At 41.0% G+C, this 18,499-nt stretch overlaps 1 protein-coding gene across 18 annotated transcripts in view; it reads left to right on the plus strand.

Moving 5' to 3' along the window:
* The first annotated feature begins 5,719 nt into the window (after window positions 1-5,719).
* RBFOX1 (RNA binding fox-1 homolog 1) overlaps window positions 5,720-18,499 on the plus strand; it is a 907,584-nt gene continuing 894,804 nt past the window's right edge. For 4 of the 18 annotated variants that reach the window (XM_054843140.1, XM_054843142.1, XM_054843143.1 and 1 more), the window contains exon 1: window positions 6,949-7,074. Coding sequence is in view for 2 of the 18 variants with exons in the window: in XM_054843113.1 (XP_054699088.1) it covers window positions 6,509-6,511 (3 nt within the window). In the remaining 16 variants the exon portion in view is untranslated. Of the gene's footprint in view, window positions 5,772-6,103; window positions 6,512-6,937; window positions 7,075-18,499 lie in introns of those variants that run through there. The other 14 variants (XM_054843149.1, XM_054843150.1, XM_054843151.1 and 11 more) reach the window with 8 other exon arrangements.

Consider the following 18,499-nt stretch of genomic DNA (forward strand, 5'->3'; position numbering starts at 1 on the left):
ATATAAGCACGTGAAGATACTGCTATTAGGGTATTAAAAATAGAAGTATTATCTTTCTACTTGAAGATTCTACTAAATAACTATAAATTTCTAATTAAGTAGATGTTAAATCTACATGACAGTATAGTTAATTTTATTCTTTGGGACTGAAATCTGAAACTTAAATGTAATAGCAACTTAAAAGTGTGGGACAAATACCCCAGCATTATTTTCCAAAGTAGAACTAGATGAACAAAAAGGTAACAGCAGCAACAGAGCAACACTAGGTTAATGCCGCCTTCATCAAGACGAAAGCATTAAGCTCTTCAGACTCCAGTATTTGATAGACAGCAAATAATCCTTTCTCTACAAAGCACAAGCGAATCACAGATTCAATCTAGCCCAGACTCCAAAGCTGCCATCATTGTCCTTATTCAGCTCCACTCAACACATCACCCAGAAAACAAGTGCTCAAGATGCTATAAATTATCAAGAATTAAAAACTACTTAAGAAATCTGAGGTTAAAGTAAAACCCCACCATTAGAATGGTACTTGTACAGAATGGTACAGCTTTTTTCATGTTTTGTGTGTGAGAGTTGACTTGTCCGTCTCCTTAAGTTTGTGTCCTGTGGCAGGATTTCTATGTTTTGTCATGAATTTCAAAAAAGGAGGTACTGTCTTTCTCCAAATCATCCAAGGCTACGCTTCCCAATAATGTCTGAAGGGTTAACTATCGTGGATTGTTACCAAAGTGTCTACTAATGTATAATTATTTTGAAGATGATTCATGAAGTGTTTATGGCACTGAAATTTATAATACATCTGCATGCACCACAAATGGGTTTACTTTCCTTTCAGCTCGCATATTTCACTGCAAATGGCTTATGTGTTCACTTACCAGTGGTAATGAAATGAACAGCCCTTAAAATGAAGGAATACATTTGCAGCGGTTGCGGATGTGTGATAGGTGTTCTTTGCTGCAAATACGTTATGAATTTTTAAAGCATTAAATATGTATGTACTATTTATATCATTCTTACAAATACATGGAATCTCTAGGTTTTGAAGACTTCAAATAAATTTTTTACCACTTTTCTCTCAATTTTTTCTTTTGTTAGAGCATCTGCAGCATTTACTTAGTCTGCTGTTCAGAACAATTCTTTTGTTCAAGAAATCATCTTTTACCTCCAGTTCATCTCCCACATACCATAGATCTGTTTTCTTTAGATCTATTTTCTGTTTTCCATAGATCTATTTTATTAGCTTTTTTTTTAGAAGCAATGAAACCTTTTTTTTCTTCTACTGCATCACTATCTATTTACCCCATATAATGGCAGTATTGAACAACAAATTACCTCTACAGACAAGACGCCAGGCACTGAACCTAACGAAGTTTCCTTATACAGACGTGCCCATTTGGTTTCACATGTTACGCATGGCTTGGTGTTCTCAGTCTGAAATACAGTTGAGGTGGTGTTGGGCAGTTGTTAACCCAAGCTCTGTTGTAACACTTCCCTGAACCAGCAGGCTGGAAGCTGCTTCACCCTGCGTTTCGAAAGTCAGTCATCCAGAGGGAAGAGGAGATCTTGTTTCAAAAGTTATACAGAGGAAAAAGACTTATCTTCTTGCCTCCTGGAGCTAGTTAGATAATCAGAAACAAATCACAGACTTTCTGCTGCCAGCGCTCTTCCCAAATATTTCTCGGTACAGAATTTAGCCCTGCAGCTTTTGTAGTTACTGTATTGGCCTGGATGCCACTGAAGAGCGGTTGTAAGAAGGCTGTATGGTCTGGGTAGGTGAAAGGAAGGATGGTAATTTTCTGTTTTGCAAAAATGTGTGGGAGAGGACCAGTAAAAGTTTTTAAGTACATATCCACAATGAGTTTGAAGACCTAAACAGGCTGACAGCAGACAAAATAGATGGCCTACATGGAAGCTGGAGGAACCTTCATCACTGCAGCCTCCGAAGATGAAGACGGTACATGAAAGAAGAGGCGGGAAGATTAAAATATTTCAGTAAAGCTGGGGAAACTTCTGCTCATTGAATAATTTCCTTAAATAACTCCTTCTTCAAGTATTGCTTTTAAGTCCAGAAACTTCAAGTAGTTTCTTAGGCTGAGTAAGTTTTACACAGATATGCTGAGACTTGCTTTTGTGGTGTGCTCCTTGCTGCCAGCGCCCTTTGATCTTCAGGATGTGTCTGCTCCACCTTGCACTCCACAAGCTCTGAGTTTTGCAGGGTGACTCTTCTACTCCAAGATATTCCATCTATTCCAGAATTCAGCAGCCAAGAAACCAAGAACAGTTTTTTGTTTGCTAACCTGCTGTTTTCTTGCAAAACCTGTTGTTTTTCATAGGAATCAGGTGCCTCTTGATTAGAATAATCGCACACAAGTTTTATTTCCAATATTATCTGAAGGGAAAAAAAAAGAATTTGGAAATAAACTCTGAAGACATTTTACTCGAAAGAGAAGAATGTTTCAAATTTTAAGAAAACCTAAAATAGGCTTTTATTCAGAAAAGAAATTTGTTAAAAGATTTTAAAAATTAATCCCTGACTGGGAATTTGTTCAAAACATTGTGTTTCAACAGAGCCTTTTACTACCTGCCATTTATTTTGTTCTCTTGCTATCGATAATTCCCTTTAAATTGGAAAATGTCTATTTCCAAAGCCAACTTATTTAAGTGCATGACTAGACAATTATCTTTAAATCTGCGTATTTGCTTTGTAAACATTTCTTCCAGAAATTACTGTGAATTGTGGCTTCATGCAATTACGACTTTAGGGTGGAATTGCCAACGTTATTTTTTATCAGATGCTTTACATGTACTGTATATTACAAAGACCAATATATAGCAAGATACTCTTCTGAAGGAGTTTACCGTCTAAGAGATATACAGGCAGGTATGTTTGGATACATCATGTTTAGGGAAGAAAATATTTTAATGCGTGGAGCCCTGGAACAGAAAACAGAGTATTTGGGTGCTGTTCCCAGCTCTGCCACTGACTCATGTAAGAACATCATGCTATCTCTGTTGGCTTTTATTTCTCTGCCCATAATTTATCTCGTGTATCTTCTAATCAACAATTATTTCTTTCTATAGCCACGTACCAAACCAAAACTTTAACCTCAGCTGGCAGCCTATATATAATAACGATGGCAAACTTTTGAGTCTGGAGTTCTTTTAAGAAAGATACGAATTGCAGTTCAAAGTTCTTCAATGTGAAGGGAACAAAGGGAAAACAGGTATGAAAAAGAACCCAAGAGAACCTTTTGGGCAGTACTTGTACAAAAGGAGAATGTGTAGGTAGTGAGACTCCAAAAGAGCAGCTCTGATCTAGTCGTTTAACATACACTTGTTTCTGTAATCAAGGCCAGATGAAACTAGCAAACACCTTGACGTGATTTTTTTTTAATCCTGTAAGTAGTTCTTACTACTCCAGTGAGTATTCACTTCTCAACATGAATGCTCAGATGCTTGAAGATAACTTATTATTAATTCCAGTCTGTGAGATTTCTGTGTTCTTTGATGAAGGATTTTAGTATAGCTCACCTATTTGCATGAGCTTCACCTGTTTATTATTTTAGTACCTTAAAATAGTTTCAAATTCTTTGTTCTCAATTCTGCCAGCTGGCTAGAGAAATAGTGCCAGTGATCTACAACAGATAGGTGAGTGGATATTGAAAGACTACAGGTCAGATTGTGAAAGAAATTGAGATACCTAAAAATCTTTGCAAGTCTGATCCTTGGTGCCACCCTAAAAATCACATATATGGAGAAGAGAAAGGAATTACAGGCTGCTTCATCCAGGAAGGCACTAGATGGCCCTTTCTTTCTTGCTCTCCTTCATCAACCTAGGGCTGCATGGTCCTGTGCAAGTGTCTTTGAGCATATGGGCAACAGACTGTAATATTACTCTGAATCAGTCAGTAGTAAACTCTACGGGCGCTGGGATTTACCCTAAGAACTTAATGGCAAAAATTCCAAATTTCACCAGGAAGAAAGCTTGGCTCGTATTGCATGAGCATATAGCATCAAAGCAGAGAATTATTTTACATGGAAGTTTGTCTTTCAGATTTTTTTATCAGTTCGGTCTTAACAAAAACACTGATGAGGTATTTGGCTATATGACAAACCTACCAAAATAGGCAGTAATATTTAATTAGAATGTTGAAAATTATTTTCTTATGAGGGAGCCTAAATATACAAATTAAGAAAGACCTGAAGAACTTTTGCCAGTATTGTGTTTAATTGATACTCACTAAGCTTCTACTAGTATCACTTTCTCATAGACAGATGAATAAACATGGGTTTAGATATCTTTTACTGCAAAGAATAACTGAAGTTAACCACTGTAAAATAATTTTGTACTCAGCATAATGTTTTGACCTCTAGTTTACATTTGTTGTACACATAAGCCTCCCATACCCTTTTTTGTTTTCATTTTAGAATTTGAAGGCTGAAATAAGAAATATTGGAAACCCACAGGCTGGATTTAAAGATCCATCCTGAGGGTCTTTAAATGAAATTAATAGGGATCAGCCTACCTGGGTTGCAAAGCGGGACATACATTTTGAGAGAATATGTTGTAATAACTTGATAATTTAAATGTCGATCCTGAAAATGAATGTCTGACTAACTTTATACATCTCAGTCATCTGGCAGATTTAAACATGGTGGAGCTAAAGGTATCCAGCCACTAGTTTAACACTGCTTCGTGTTTGATGAGGAATAATAAATTCTGAACTTATTGTGTGAAACAACCCAGCCCCATAAACTGGCGTGGCGTGGTAAAGATTCAGTTCCACTGAATTACATATTTAGGGGATCCAGGGTCACACCTTGGGCCTTAAAACAGCAGAAGAAATAGGCCAAGCCCCAAAGCCATAAGTAGAGGTATCAGGGTATAGATATGTGCTTTTGAGGTACTTCTGTACGGAATATATATGTGTGAACTACATTTGAACTTAAGAATATTGTGGCTGTATTTATTATTTGCACAGATGACAATTTATAGGGTGATTATTCATGTAAAGTTTTTGTAGGGAATCATACAGTTCTGATTTAAAGCTTGGTTCCTCGTTATCACACATATTATTACTGGTTTTCGTTTTCTATCTATACGCTTAGAACAACTCTCTATTCCTAAACTACAGGGGGTAGCAGATCTGTCTTATTCTCAGAGTACGCATATGAGATTGATGCAAGTTTACAAGTTGAATTAAATCTCAGTGGCATTAATTTATTGTAACTGAAGGTTGAGCAGCACAAAAATGTTTGATCATTATAGAACTGATACCTATTGTATTGAAAAGGACAAAGGCAGTGTTCTGACATGTCTTGATGGTTTTTTCCCCAAACTTTTTCATAAATAGCTGCTGTCAGCCTGATTTAACAGTAATTCCTGCGTTTGAGGATGTTGAGATCCTCTTCTCATTAGCTGAGCGTTAGAATTCTTGTAAGATTCGGTTTCCTATGGGCAAGAGGAAGGGGAGGAAGCAGGCAGAGATGTCCGAGTACCGCCAAGGGCATCGTTTTAATCAGCAATTTCCCAAATGGCACTTTGTGCGTGTGTTAGTTTGCCTCCCGCACCCAGAAGTGCCAGCCTCTGCCCAGTCCTGCCGGGGAAGCACGCAGCTCTCCGGGACAACCCCCGGGGGCCACCGCTCCGCCGAAGACGAAAAGTTGTCACCGCGCCGCCGGTGAATCGGAGAGGTTCCTCCTCGGCGGAGCGCCCGGCCGCGGGCCCTCCCCGCCGCCACCCGGGTGCCTTCGCTGCGCGGCGGCAGGTGATGCGGGGCGGCGCGGAGGGGAGGCGGGGAGGGGGGGGCCGCGCCTCCGGGGCCCCGCGGGGTGCCCGGGCGCCGCCGCGCGGCCGCCAATCCCGGGCGCGGGCGTGCCTTCCGTCTGCCGGGGAGACCCGCTCCCCCGCCCGGCGCCAGCGGGGGCTCCGCGCCGCCGCCGCCCCGCTGCATTTCGCCGCCCGCCTCCGCCGCCGCTCCCGTGCGGCTGGGTGCTGCTGCTGCCGCCGCCTCCCTCGGCGCAACGGTCTCCCCCCCCCCGCCGCTCTCCCACCCCAGCCCGCCCCACCGGGCTTGAAGGTCACCTCCGCCCGCTCCGGAGCCACTTTCCGCGCCGGCTGGAGAGCGGCAGCGCCTCCGCCCCGGGAAAGGTCCCTGTCCGGCCGGTGCGGGGCTCCCACCGGCCGCGGCTGAGCGGAGCGGGAAGCCGCCCGCTCGCCCCCTCCATCCCCCCCGCCGCGGCGGGGACGGCCCCCGGGGTCTCGCCGCTGCTCGCGGGCGGCCGGGGCGCCCCGCTGCCGGTTCGCGGCGAGCCCGGGGAGGGGGGGGGGTAAAGCCGGGCGGCGGCGGGGGGCGCGGCATGCGGCGGTGAGGGCGGCGGCGCTGCCCGCGGGGAAGGGGCTGCGGCGGCGGCGGGGAGCCGCGTCCCGCTGCGACTTGCCTGGCGGGGCCGCCCGCTCCGGACGGGAGAGGCGCCGCGACCCTTCGCCTCCGCTCGCCTCTTTATGGTGAGTTTCGGCCGGGGCCTCCCGGCGGGTGTTGGGGGGCAGCGGGGCCGCTGGGCGCGGGGCATCCCGGCAGGTGCGTGGTGGCGGGGGCCGCGGCCGGCTCCGCTCCGCCCTGCCCGGTCCCCCTCTACCTGGGAAGGAGGCGCTCCCGCTATCGCCGGTCGCCACGGCCGGAAAGTTTCCGGGGCGGCCCGGGCGGAGGGTCGCGCGTCCGTGGATGGGGAGGGGGGAGGGGTGGCTCTCGGGGGCCAGGGGCTGCGGTGAGAGCCGGGGGGTGGCGAGGCGCGGCGCTGGCCAAGGGGTCCGGAGCGCCCATCGCCGTGCGGCGGTGCCGGGCAGGGGCGCGCTGCTGTGCCCCAAGTGCGCGCCGCGGGGAGCCGAGCGGCACCGCACCGGCTTAGCGTTCCTCCGCAAAACACCCTGGAAGGTGCTACAGGGAGAACGCTGGCACGGGAGGTGCTTCACACAACATAAGAAGGAACAAGAAAAATGGCCAGTCGGGTTTCAGATGAGTTACTGGTTAAAAGCGTGCAGATATTTAGCTGCTGGGAAACTACTTGCCTGTAAGTCATCAATATTTACTTATTTTATAGGCGATTAATCATATCATATTCTCCTGTACGCTTCCATCAGGAAAAAAGTATCATCAGTGTTGCCTATGTATGTGTCCGCTACAGGTGAAGCAACGCTGTGTAGTATCTATGTTTGAAACGTATCGGCAGTTCCAAATGGAACTGCCACTCTTCAGCGGAGGCATGGTTTTGCAGCGTGGCAGTGGCACGCGTTCTACGTTTCCGAAATTTGTAATGTGGCTGTTGGAGATTGTGCTGCCAACTTAACATGGTTCACGCAGATGGTGAAATGAATGTGGTCTGAAGTTTGACTCCGGAGTGATTCACATCAGCGAAGTGTGAAAGATCTTGTCCAAATCTGCAGCTTTTGTTTATCTGCTCCCTGAATTGCAAATGTGGCATAGTATGTTAGATTCTTCAGTAGTTTAGTGATGACTGTTTTTTCACTTTAAATAAAATTCAGCTTATTCAAGATGAATTGGGTCATAAAATACAACAGATGCTGAAGATAGTGTCCCAAGAATGTTGAGTCCCTTGTTTCACTTATCACTCTAGACTTGATGATGCTTAAGAGAGGAAGGATACTGTATGTTTCATTTGTCATTTAGAAGTGTGAAAACAGTTGTATGTATGGGCTATAAAAGCAGAAGCAAGATTTTGTTACTCTGTGATAGAGATTGATGATTGTGGATGTATTACAATCTAAAATGGAGTTAGTCCTCATAATCAAATAATTATTTTTAGAGACCAAATAGCCTCAGATGCTTGAGAAAATATATATTGGTAAGAGTGGTGTGTGTATATATGAATTTCCAATGCGTATCTGAATAGATCATTTAGTTTTTAGGAAAGTATTTGGTATCACATGCTCCAGTTACCAGGATTATAGTAGCGATTTAGAATAGCTCAAACTATGGCATTTTAAATTTATTGTTATTTTCTTTTACTTGTATGATTCTGAGTTACGGAGGCTTTTGGGAAGCTATTTTTATGTAGCATTTCTGTTTCTAGTCCAGCTCTACTCTCTATCTTATGTAGGTTTTAAAGGCTTGGCTACCCAAGTTTCATTTACAATTTATTCTTCTGGTAAATACATTAGACAAAGGATTTGGCATTTTCTGAAATGAAGTCTGTGTTTATAGTGTGAAGACTATATTTCTTTTTTCTATTAGTACTTAACTGAGTATCAGTAATATAGCTGACAAACGTAATGAATAAAATTCACAGTACGTTGATGATTTTTATAGTTCTTGTAATTGAAGTACTCCGTGTCCTTGACGTGATGAGGCTGCTTTTCTGGTTTTCATGAAAGGGTGTCCTTAAATGACAGAAATACTGGCAGGAGTCAAGTGTGTCGAGGAAGAGAGTGGGATTGTTAATTCTTGGATGCATAATGTGATATGTTTCCAGTATAGACTATGAGTACACATGAAGGATTACAAGGTCCAGTTCCCAGCGTTGTGAATTACTATAGTGATGCCTACACACTCTGCGCATATGTAATCCCTTACTAACACGCACTGCTGACTTGCTGCAAAGGAGGCAGAATGTTATGTCCTTAGGCCATGGCTGCCAATACTGGTGGTTTTTGAAGTTTCTCCTTACCTGCCAAGCTGTGGTCCTACACAAAGCCCCTTTGAAGTTAAACGTGGAATAGCAAGGCCAAAGGGGACGCAGTCACTCATGTAGTCAGTCTTTCTGCCCAGGGCAGGATCAGCTCCTACCTGTGTCATCTCTGATGGATGTTTGTGTAGTTTTTTCTATTCCCCTTCTCCTCTTACTTTTCTTCCTGCTTTTGCTATTTTTTCCTTCATCTCTTTTTTTTTTTTCTTTCTTCTTAGTATACGTTCTTACTTAATTCGTTAGAAAAGAATCTTATCTCATTCTGTCCAAACTGTCTCTCCCTCTGGTATACCCAGTCAGTCTCTCTTCCAGTATTTTTTATTGCTTTCTGGGGGACCTACTGCTTCTCTGCCAGCCCTGCATATATGCTGGCTTTACCAGGTTTTTGTCTAGTTTCTAGGAGGGATTAAATGGAAATAGTATCCTTGGTCTCACTTTGTGCACAGAGCTAAGCTTTGTTTAAGACCAGAAGAGCTGTTCAGTATTCACTTGCACGGGGGGCAGCTGAGCTAGTTGGAAATACAGGACAGAAGAGGCCAATGGCTGAGTTAAACAATTCACTATTGCTAATTTATCATGCTGTAGCTTTGAAATGGCATTATCTGATTTTTAAATGTAATCATAAGCATTATATACTGTAAAGACAGAATTCCTAGTGCTGGCCACAAGAAGAAATATTATTTACAGTTACAGAAGGCATGGCTATGTTACGCATACAGTTGTCTGAAAGGTGTATTTGTCTGAAATTCTGTAATTAAGATTGATATATAAAAATACAGCTTGAGAGAAATATAGTAGCTGAAAAATCTTTTCCTTTTAACAGTGTTTATTTTGTGCATCTGTTGGAATTCTCTCCACTGATTTCTTGGATCTTGACTCCTTCCCACTTCTTGTGGAAGACTGGGGATGCTGTGGTGTCGTGCACCTTTGTAGAAGTAGTGCGTGAATAATACTGAGGAGTTATGAAATAAGTGAATGGACGGGACTTAAAACAGTAGCAAACAGAATGTTAGGTGGCCTGACTGTTTATGGTCTTGATTGTGAAATCGTTTAAATCAGCAGCAGAACTTCTGTTGACTTGATTGTACAGAATTTGAGCTGTAATATTTCCTGGGAGAAGAAAGTTCGTATCTCTGAGGATCGTTTCCCAAGTCATTAATGAGAAGTCTTATTTTTTATTGTTGTTCTTTGTTTTTAATTCTTTGCTTAGTTGCACATTTTTATGAGCAGTTTAATTCTTTTAATTAAATAATTTAATTTTTCAGTGCCCATAATTATTTTACAGCGCAGATCCTCCTTCTTGAAAGTCTAATGTTGTGTACTCTTGAATGTATTATTGGTAGATACTGGGTTTTATCACCTTTTTTGAATGTATGCTTTTCCAATTAAACAGGAAAGTGTAATAAATACTGATGGAGAACTTAATAAACACTTTCCCTTCCTAACAGTATTATTTTGCCAAAATTTAATATGTCAGAAATTACAGCTTACAGCAAATAAGATCATTTTATCTGTGTCCTTTAAGTTGATGCACTGAAAAATGAATGTAAACTGAAAGGAAATCTTACCTGACGTGGGAAAACACTTTTGGGATGCTGGGATTTCCAGTGATATGTAACAGCAGTGCTGAAGCACATGTGACGTGCTGAAGAGCACAAAGAAGCGGTCATGTTTGATTCGCAGTGTGAATTGCACTTAGATATCAAGCAATGTCAAACGCCAAAAATATGCTTGTCATACTTTGAAATACTAATTTTTGCCAAGTAGGTGTAGTTTAATGTCTCTACTCTTCTGGTCCGGATTTTGTACTTTGCAGAGAACCTATCCAGAAGTAAGAATGTTTATTTATAAGTGGAGTTTTTAATGAATATTCAGAAATTCAGGATAGTTTCTGAGGTGTGTTATGAGGTATTAACTATTTGGCTCTTTCCAAGGGGAAAGAAACTGTTAGGTATTTTACAAGTATGTATCTTTCAGAAATTTAGAAGTTGTTTGAAGTGTCTCTAACATAAGGCATGTACACAAATCTAAAGCTCTATGACACTTTTCTCAAAGCCAGTTAAAAAAACCCAGAACATTTTGCAACTTTGGATGCAGTTCCAACCCCCCCGTTTCCCAACAGCAGGATGTTACTGCAGCTAATCCCCTGAAAGGATCAAGGTAAATAGACAACTCTAGAGTGACAGGTGCCTTGGTACCTACCTATGCAATTCAGTGCCCTAAAATTAGGATAACTGCCTGGAGTGGGCAACACTGTGCCACAAACCGGGAGTGTCTGGCAGCGGGAGACTGGCTGCAGTCAGGCAGGGAGATTTTGTAAAAATGACCGAGCAAACTCATAGCCATTAAAATAATTGCCTCTCTGCTTCAGATAGAAAGGCGTGAGGGAATATTGTTACAGCAGGTTGAGCTGAAAGTCTTGGATTGTGTTAAAGGGCAAACATGCAAAACTCAATCACTTTTAAGATAAATGGCATAATGATGACTGCAGGGCCAGATGCAGCTGTTTGTGACCAGCATGACAAACACTGCAAAAATACAGATTTTTCTCAGCTTGCAACACACTTGGTTTCAACCCTCTGGTGGTCAACCTCTGACCAAGAAAGTTTAGGGTACAAAAAGAAGAGATTATGATTCCAAAGAAAAAAAAGTTTTACATTGAAACAGTCTAGAATGTGTTTCAAGCAATTGCTATTTTTTTAAGCTACTCATCATTAAACAAACGGTAGCAAGAGCCGGAGTTAATGAATCTCAGCTTTCTGCTGTGTTTTGTAGTTCGTTGATCTTGAGCCTGTCACGGTGCTAATTGTGATTTAAACCTTTCCTTTACTTTTGGGCATTTGTTAATCACTTTTCCATTGGATTTTTTAGAATCTAAGAAAGTATCAATACGCGTTGACACACTGTTCGTGGTGAGGACGCTCATAGGATCTTTCTCATCTGATTGCTGGTTCCAAAGGTTTGCTAGGGATTTTATTCTCTGTGAGTTTCAGCTCTGTATTACATGTGAGCAAATATTGTATCATCAGAACAATAAGAAGCCAGCCTGAAACTACATATTTTTTCCTGAGAAATTCAGAAAATGCAGACTCAATGTATAAAACTTCAACTCTAAATGCATACTATTTTGAAGGTGTGAGCGTGTCAAAATGTGGGTAGGCAATTCAGGAGAAGGTTTAAATGAGGAGGTGCTACTATTTCAGATCAAAGTATTCTAATAGTTAAAGCAGTTGTAGAGGTGGAAGAACACCTGTATACAGGTGGAAGAAAATCCAGTTGTATTGGACAGTTGTACTTGAGTTAAAAATAACAGGACAAAAATTTTGCTGTGTTGAAATCAACACCATCATCCCGTGAGATAAAACAGTAGTAAATTTATGTGTACTGCCCTGGGGGGGAAGCCCAATGCAGTTGGTTTCTTAGAACCTAGGTTGCTCCGTAGTCTGTCTTTTGAGTGTTTTATGGCTTTTTTTATCTTTCAAATATCTATAGCTTATACATGAGAAAACACATACAGAAAAATGTTACATGTGTAACACTATTGTCTTAGAAAAACTAACAATCTGTGGTGGTGTTTCTTATTTTGGTAACAGAATGAGTGTTAAGCCTTCGAGAACCTCACACAGATCCAGAGCCCTGGATTTAAAAATAAAATGTCATGTAATTGCCTTGTTGTCTTGGAAAAAAAATATCTTCTATATGTCTGTCCATTGTATAAAGACAGTCGTCTTTCACAAAAGTAGTTTGGCTGATGAATAGGCATTACTTTTCCTCTGGATAACCAGTGCCTGACTTTCTGCTTTTATCTTCTAAATTTGTTGTTTTGTTAAATAGGTTTTAGATGCCTGATTTTTTTCACCATATGTTGTAGAGGATTGATATTTTATAGTTTGGGGGGAGAGAAATAGACAATGTTGAATAGCACTGATCCAGGAAAAAGGTGTAATAGCATTTGTCAGAGCCAATATTGGTATCTTTGTCTGCCCTGGCAAAGAAAATCCACTTTTCTCACAAATATGGGTTTTCCATATAGTAGTGGCCCAAACATGTAGATTTCTTTCTTGGCAGCTAATTAAAAATATGGCATCATAATCACTGTGGGTAGCAAAATAAATACTTAAGATAAAACTCTTAGCAATTTTTCCTAAATTAAGGATTATGCAATGTTATGCAGATATTTTGTAGAGTGAATGAATTTGATAGTAGATGAAGATCCTGTAAACAGTCCCTATATGAAAATATAGAATACAGTTTTAAACACTGGTTTCAGAATAATCTTCCATCTTCAATTTTATGTAATTCTGTAACACTTTGCCTTGGGATGCAGCATAGTCTATGCAATCCTTGATCACCGATCTTACAGTCTTGCTTCTTTGGTGGGAAAAGATATTGAAGCATCAGTTTCAAGTCATGCTGCTGGGTGGTTGTCTCTGATCAGTGTCACAGGAAATCATTTGATTGAATATTCTGTTACAATGGAACTCTACAGTGAAGCTCTAGGATTTAAAAAACCCAATAATCTCACTCCACTACAGACAGTCCACTGTGTATGTGAGTAGTTACTTAAATGTCCTTTCCTCCAGCATCGAAGATGAGCTACCTAAAATGTCATCTACCACATGGCGATATCCATTTTAAGTCTGCAACAATATAGATGCTAAGGAAGTCCCAGAGTGCAGTTTGAATTGAGCCACATAGAGTGACCCAGCAGGAAGATTAATGGATCTAGATATCCTCCTGATCTTTCCGTGATGTTAGACCCCCTTTTCCCACTCCTTAATTTAGGACACTCTCCAAATGGCTCCTTCACTTCATGATGACCTCTTCTCTGTTGCCATTGTGATAATATGTTAGTCTGCAGCTGCCTCCACAGGAGACCGATTGGGTTTCCCCTGGTCATTACAAGTACCGAACTCTTGCCAAATACCAAAATTGTCCATATTGCATGTTTTGCACACTTGCTTCATTGTGAATGTCCTCAATTTAAAACCAGATTATTTCATTATTATTGTTTTCCAATCCCTGATACCTACCCATGAGTTTTTATGCTTTTGTTTTGTTGTTTCTATTTTACAATATTGCTTTCATTTTGATTTAGTACTGAATCTCTGATTATTAAGGATCTTACACCACGTGGGAACCGTTGACCATCAAGCCCCGTTGTCAGATGGGGCAGGTTAGGGGCTCACCTCGGAGCCTAACGCAGAGAGCGCTCTGCGGTACAATACACAAATAGACCCTTTTGCTTTGTATAAGCGTTATTCTAAAATTGTATGTTCTTTGATACTGAAGCCACTGTAAAATGCCTTCAGATCGGTCGGCTTTGGTGCCGATCTGATCTTTCATCCTCACTCTGGGAACTGTCGTATCCGATAAACCACCTGATCAATCAGAACTTGTTGGGACGTACTGGTTCAAATGGACAGAATGATGCAGTCAAGTAGTTTGGCCCCTTTAATCACTTTGAGCATAGTTTTGATATCAGCAATTGCCGTTTCACTGCAGCAAACCGTGTAAGCACCTTTTGGTGATAACACTTCTTTCTTGTTTTCCTTCTAGTGTGGTTAGCCTGAGGTTTTCCTCTTTCCATTGTTTCTGTCCTCATGGTTGTATTCTTGCCTTTGAGTCAACTCAAACTTCTGTTTCGTTGCAGCCAGAGAACCACCTTTCCGAAGATACGCACGTTGGTTAGAACCTGAGTGGATTTTACAAAGGACTTGAGCGTTGTTTGGAATCTCGTTATGTACAAACTTGTCTATGTAGGAACCTAAATATTTTATATTTGCAGGTGCTTTTTTGATCCAATGTATCCAAATGTGTACCACCATGAACTTCTGGTACTGCGATATAGAGAGTTCTGCAGGATGGTAGGGGTCTCTTGGGGGCAGCTGAAAAGGGTGGTGAGGTTGTGGTACCATCTCTGAGCGCTAAGTAAACCCCCTGTCTTTAATGAAAAGTAGTAACTTAATTTTAAAACACAAACAAAGTGATCAAATTTAGGAAGATAGAATTTCCTTTTAAATTATATACAAAGCCATGTAACAAACAGTAGGTGATACAGAACAAGATAATAAAAGCATACAATAAAATAAAAACAAATAGTTAAATAATTAGACATGTGTGAGTCACAAAAATCTCTTGTTATAATAAGAGATGTCCATCTTTTTTGTTACAGGAACCCATAGTATTGTTCCAGTTTCTTTAAAAATGACGTCATCTTTGCTTTTGCACTTTTAAGTGTTACATTCTTATGCTAAGAGCTCTCTCATTAAGTTCAGTTGTGCTACTGCTGTGGGTGCATGTCACTTTTGCTTACTACAGTCAAAAGAAATGAAGGCTTTCCTGGTCAGTTTAAGGGTTTTGCCCTTCTGAAAACCAGCACTAGCGTTGCACTATCCATATTTTATGGTCTCCATTTGTATCTTGGAGAATTATTTCCACTTTGAAAAGAAAAAAATTGCAAAGAAAAAATTTTGCAGATGTCTCATGGTCGCCATTGTAGTATGTGTGTTTCCTACGTGTGGCACTTTGGCAGTCCTGATTTTCCTATTTGTTCTTCTCTGCTGGTTCTGGAACTACTGAGGTAAAAGTAGCAATTAACAATTTTATTTTTGCTAGTATTGCAGCTGTCTAGTTCTTCTAAAACTGCTGTTTAGCAAAGAGGTAGGAAAGGAAGGTTTGCATGAGGCATTGTAATAACACTGAGGTGTGAAAGAGCTATTGTTCTGAGAACACAAGGATTCAGAATGCTTTGAACGTGGTTTGCTCGCTAATTTTTTCATAGTTTATTTTTCTCAGTTTGCTGATGACAGAAATTGCAGGGGGAGGCCCCTACCAGCAAATAACTGCAGTATGCACCGTATCCAATTGCCTGACTTAGAGAAACTCGTGGGGTTTTTTAGACTTTATCTGTACTTCTACAGTGGGAAATAAAAGATGAAGGATCACTGAACCGGCAGTTTGATACACATGACAGAATCCTTTCTTTAGAAGGTACATCAGTGCATCACTGATGAGTGTAACTGGCATCTGTTAGTAACATCATATGTTACTGTAGTCGTGCGCGCACACACACAAATACGTGCACAAACACACACGCGCACGAAAACAGAGTACCAACGTGATATGTTTGGTACCAAATCTTTTGTGTCTCCTCCTCTAAATGTCTAATATCTCTGGCTTGTGTTCCTGATTCCAGAAGCTGAAGATTTCCGTATGCTGCGTGGCGTAGAGCAGGTAGCAGTGGTGGGAAGTCTGCATGGTTCTATTTCAGGCTTATTCTAGATAATTTGGCTTTTGGAGGAAGGTTACAGAGTACTCTGTCTCCTTGGTCTACAATTAGCAGTAGTAACAGTAATGCAGGTAAAAATCAAGTCTCTCAACAGTTAATGGTAATGCAGGTACCAGCACTATTATCTGGGCTTGAATAGCAAATTTCTTTTACAGTGGTGACTACAGAGTTAAAATTCTGATGATCTTGTCAGGGTCCTTGTCGTGAACTGCTGTGCAGTTGATGTCTGACTGTAGTTGTATTCCTGACATTTTGGTGTGGAGGGGTTTTGTTGTGGGGTTTTTTATTGTCGTGTTGGGGTTTTTTGTGTTGTTGAATAAAATAATAATAGGGCATGAATAATTCTTAATATCAGTGTTGCTTTATAAACATGTCTTAAAACAGATGCAATTTTTAATATATATCTAATAGTCAATATAATGCTTCTGTATGTTAAAGCTTTGCAAGCAGGCAAAAAAACTTCCTAGTTTTCCTTTAAAAGTAACATAGACTTTTTTCCTCTTTTCATGTTTGCACTGTTACAAAGTAGTAGACTAAAATGTGAGGTAAAATTTCTAAGGTAAGTATGTTCTTGTGCATAGTGAACTTAACAATGGTAAAAGTTGTTTCTCTGCTGAAGCCATTAAATATTTTGTCACTGATTGTACAAGAAGCAGAAAGGCTGGACACTGATTTCTAATGTGGAAAAATTTACCTTTTTTTTGAAAAAGTTTTCTCAGGTGAGAATGTCTTTGAAGTTGCTCAAGGGTTGATTAAAATATGAATTAGATTGAAATAACGATTGCTGTAGTCCTCAGAATAGTTTTGTTATGAACTTTTGTGGTACATGAGCGTACTGTCCACAAGAAAATAATATATGCAAGTAAAGAAGAAATTGAGAGCGAGTGAGCTAGGTGATAAACTCTTCCTTTCTACTTATTTCTGACTTTGTTTGCCAAAATCAAACTATTCAGCACCTGTAGGTGGCTGTGCTTTGCTATGAGAGTTACGCTTTGCCTCTAAATGAATGCTCTTTTAGTTGCATAAGTGGATGCATCTTTATTAGTTGAGGTAAATTTTAAGCTGTAAATTGGCTTCTTTATTCCTGTAGATGTGTTTAAATCAAGCACCGCACCTGTCCTCTAGTAGGATTGTTGTCTTTCAAGAAGTACGTCCTCAGCCAATGTGTTTTCCAGATTGCCATAAAAAATGACTTGCTGACGTGCATTGTACCAACACCTCATGTTGCATTTGCTGTTTATTTTGCTATTTAAAATTAGTTTGGTCTCAAGTTTCATTTTCTTTGAAGGTCTCCAAAGTAACTCTAAGAGCTACAGACCTTCTCTCATTTAAATCAATAGGAAGTAATATTGATCATAACAGGGAAGAACACTGTCGGTGTCTTTTGATCTTCTATCATTTGGGCTCCTCTTATTACCTCCCTCGTTAGCTTTGCGAGTACACATCAGAGCAGTTTGTAGTGGAGCTTGAACCACTGAGGATCGTTGCACTTGGAGTCCTCTGAGTTGCTAAGAGAAAAGCTGGTCTAATTTTTTATTTTTATTTTTTATGTCTCAGGCCTGATACTTGTGCAGTGACCGTGACGGTAGCATGTGCTGGGTTGATTGGGGGAAACCAGTGATCCCGTAGTCAAAGACTGGCTTTGGGGATCTCCAAAGGACGTGCTTTTTCTCTCACCCTGCCGAAAGGCTGGCTGTTGTCATCTGCGGATTTTAAGAATGTGGAAATGCAGTTTAAAGAGTTGGAGGATTTTAGAGTAATACCATATTCCCATTTATTTTCTTTTTAATAATTTGCTCTGCTGATGTTTAATATATAAGACATTTAAATAATTTAATAAAACTGTCTCAGATGAGGAAATTGAAAGGGAATTCCAAATGAATGTTATAACACAGTACTATTGCAGCTTGACACTTCAGTATGGGTGGTCCTTCCTGGCACGATGCTGAAAGAGTAAGAAATGCCTCACGTTAGGACTGTGGAATCGTGCACACCTATCAAAGATGGGCAGACTGGTGACAAGAAAAGCGTGACTTATGTCACGAGATGACCTATGTGTTTCCTCCGATAGTTGAACATGTGAATCGGATAGCGTCTACTACGGAGTGCGTGAGTAGTTGGGTTCTTGTGAAATTGCTTATGAATTACTTGCTCTTGTGCTGATGCTGTGTGTGGTGCATAAACACTTATGGCTCTGTGGCTGGGCCCCTCTGTGGCAGTGGGAGTCAGCTCTGGTCCCCAGCAAGCTACTGGGAAGCTAGCAGTCAGTGCTTGGTTTTACAGCCCTGTGGTTGGTTTGGTTTGCTTAAGAGCTTGGTGTATACGGTCGTCGTCTTCCTCTGAGTAGAAGGTTACGTGACCCATTCCTTCATGGCTGAGACATATAGCTGTGGTACTGCTTCTCCTTCTTCTGGTCAGAACCACATATTTATCTAGTTAAATGTTTGCAAGGAAGAGAGCTGTGTATTTTTTCATGTTTAAAAACTACTGCCACTTCTAGTA

This window comes from Grus americana, chromosome 15 (genome assembly GCF_028858705.1).
Source record: "Grus americana isolate bGruAme1 chromosome 15, bGruAme1.mat, whole genome shotgun sequence".
Taxonomy (NCBI): domain Eukaryota; kingdom Metazoa; phylum Chordata; class Aves; order Gruiformes; family Gruidae; genus Grus; species Grus americana.